We start from the raw sequence: 2,267 nt of genomic DNA on the forward strand, positions 1-2,267 counted from the left end.
CGAGGCGGCGGACGGCGGCCAATCAGTGGCGAGCGCGAGGGCGGGCTGTGACGCTGCCGGCGCTCCTCGTGCGGCGGCGGCAGAGGAGCGAGAGCAGCGGGCAGCAGCACATCCCCGCGCAACAGTCGCCACAGCCGCCACAGCCGCCGCAACCGCTACAGCCGCCGCCGCCGCCCCGCGCGCCCAACTGCCGCGGCCCGCCGCCCCCCGTCCCCCTCCCGGCCGGCCTGCCAGCCCGTCAGAGAGCGGCGAGCGGCCTCCCGCCCGGCCCCCTGAGGCAGGCGCCCGGCCGGACCCTGAGCCTCGTCCTTTCGCGCTGCGGCCGCCCGCGCGTCCTCGGCCGCCTGTCGGGCATGAAAACCAAGTTCTGCACCGGGGGCGAGGCGGAGCCCTCGCCGCTCGGGCTGCTGCTGAGCTGCGGCAGCGGCAGCGCGGCCCCGGCGCCCGGCGTGGGGCAGCAGCGCGACGCCGCCAGCGACCTCGAGTCCAAGCAGCTGGGCGGCCAACAGCCGCCACTCGCGCTGCCCCCCGCGCCGCCGCTGCCGCTGCCCCAGCCCCCGCCGCCGCAGCCGCCGGCAGACGAGCAGCCCGAGCCCCGGACGCGGCGCAGGGCCTATCTGTGGTGCAAGGAGTTCCTGCCCGGCGCCTGGCGGGGCCTCCGCGAGGACGAGTTCCACATCAGTGTGATCAGGTCGGTGGCGCCGGGGCTGGGGGCCGCGGGCCAGTCAGGTGACGCGGGGCGGGGTCCGGGCGGGGGCCGTGGGCCGGGGCCGGGGCCGGGGACCGCAGCCGGCGAAAGCACTCCTTTTCCCAGCCCTCGCGAAATCCAAGGGAAGCGGGTCCGCGGCCGCCGCGGGCCGTCCACAGGCAGGCTTTTGTAAAAACGTCGGTTTCATGCGAAAACGGGTCTACTCTAGGAGAACAATACCGTTCCATCACGAAGTGCGTGTGGTCCTGACGCTTAAGATAGGTCTAGAAAGTCTTTGCGGTTTAGGGCCTTGAAGGAAGATGTTGTGGCTGGCTTTAAAAACACAAATCACTTTTTAACTTTTTTCTGCTAGTTTCTCGAGTTCGCGATTTGATGTCTTTTCCCCTCTCAAAGAGTCATTTGTTAGTGGAGGAGTAGCATTTTCTCATGCCCTAAGAGGCTGTTGAGACATCACTATAGCTGTGTTACTAGACAAAGGTGGGAGGCGTGGCTCCTAAATTAAGAGTAAGGTACAAATATTTTTTCCTTTTTTTTCTTTTTGAGAAGGAGTTTCGCTCTTGGTCCCCAGGCTGGAGTGCAGTGGCGCGATCTCGGCTCACTGCAACCACGGCCTCCCGGGTTCAAGCGATTCTCCTTGCCTCAGCCTCCCTAGTCGCTGGGATTACAGACACCCGCCACCACGCCCGGCTGATTTTGTATTTTTAGTAGAGACAGGGTTTCTCATGTTGGTCTGACTGATCTCAAACTCCGGACCCCAGGTAATCCACCCGCTTCGGCCTCTCAAAGTGGGATTACAGGCGTGAGCCACCGCGCTCGGCCATTTTTTCCTTTTTTTAAACTTAAAATATTTAATCTTAAATTTGAATTACAGAAGTACGCGTGCAGGTATTCAGACTTAACAGAAGTCTGACCTTCTTTCATCAGTCTGCTCCCAAGTGATGGGCCTTTAACAATGTGTTCCTGGGCCGGGCGCGGTGGCTCATGCCTGTAATCCCAGCACTTTGGGAGGCCGAGGCGGGCGGATCAGGAGGTCAGGGGATCGAGACCATCCTGTCTAACACGGTGAAAACCCGTCTCTACTAAAAATACAAAAAATGAGCCGGGGTGGTGGCGGGCGCCTGTAGTCCCAACTACTTGGGAGGCTGAGGCAGGAGACTGGCATGAACCTGGGAGGCAGAGCTTGCAGGGATCTGAGATCGCACCACTGCACTCCAGCCTGGGCAACAGAGACTCCATCTCAAAAAAAAAACCATTGTGTTCCCGGCCAGGCACGGTGGCTCACGCCTGTAATCCACTTTGGGAGGCCGAGGCAGGAGGATCACTTGAGGCCAGGGGTTTGAGACCAGCCTGGCCAACATAGTGAAACCCTATCTCTAGTAAAAATACAAAGATTAGCCGGGCATGGTGGCGCACACCTGTAGTCCCAGCTATTGGGAGGCTGAGGCAGGAGAATCGCTTGAACTCGGGAGGTGGAGGTTGCAGTGAGCCGAGATCATGCCACTGCACTCCAGCCTGGGTGACAGAATAAGACTCTGTCTCAAAAAAAAAAAAAAAAAAA

At 60.9% G+C, this 2,267-nt stretch overlaps 1 protein-coding gene across 2 annotated transcripts in view; it reads left to right on the forward strand.

Moving 5' to 3' along the window:
• The first annotated feature begins 286 nt into the window (after positions 1-286).
• CHKA (choline kinase alpha) overlaps positions 287-2,267 on the forward strand; it is a 72,570-nt gene continuing 70,589 nt past the window's right edge. For both annotated transcript variants that reach the window (XM_025357674.1, XM_025357675.1), the window contains exon 1: positions 287-691. In XM_025357674.1, the coding sequence (XP_025213459.1) occupies positions 354-691 (338 nt within the window). In that variant the 5' untranslated portion in view covers positions 287-353. The remainder of the gene's footprint in view (positions 692-2,267) is intronic.

This window comes from Theropithecus gelada, chromosome 14 (assembly GCF_003255815.1).
Source record: "Theropithecus gelada isolate Dixy chromosome 14, Tgel_1.0, whole genome shotgun sequence".
NCBI lineage: Eukaryota > Metazoa > Chordata > Mammalia > Primates > Cercopithecidae > Theropithecus > Theropithecus gelada.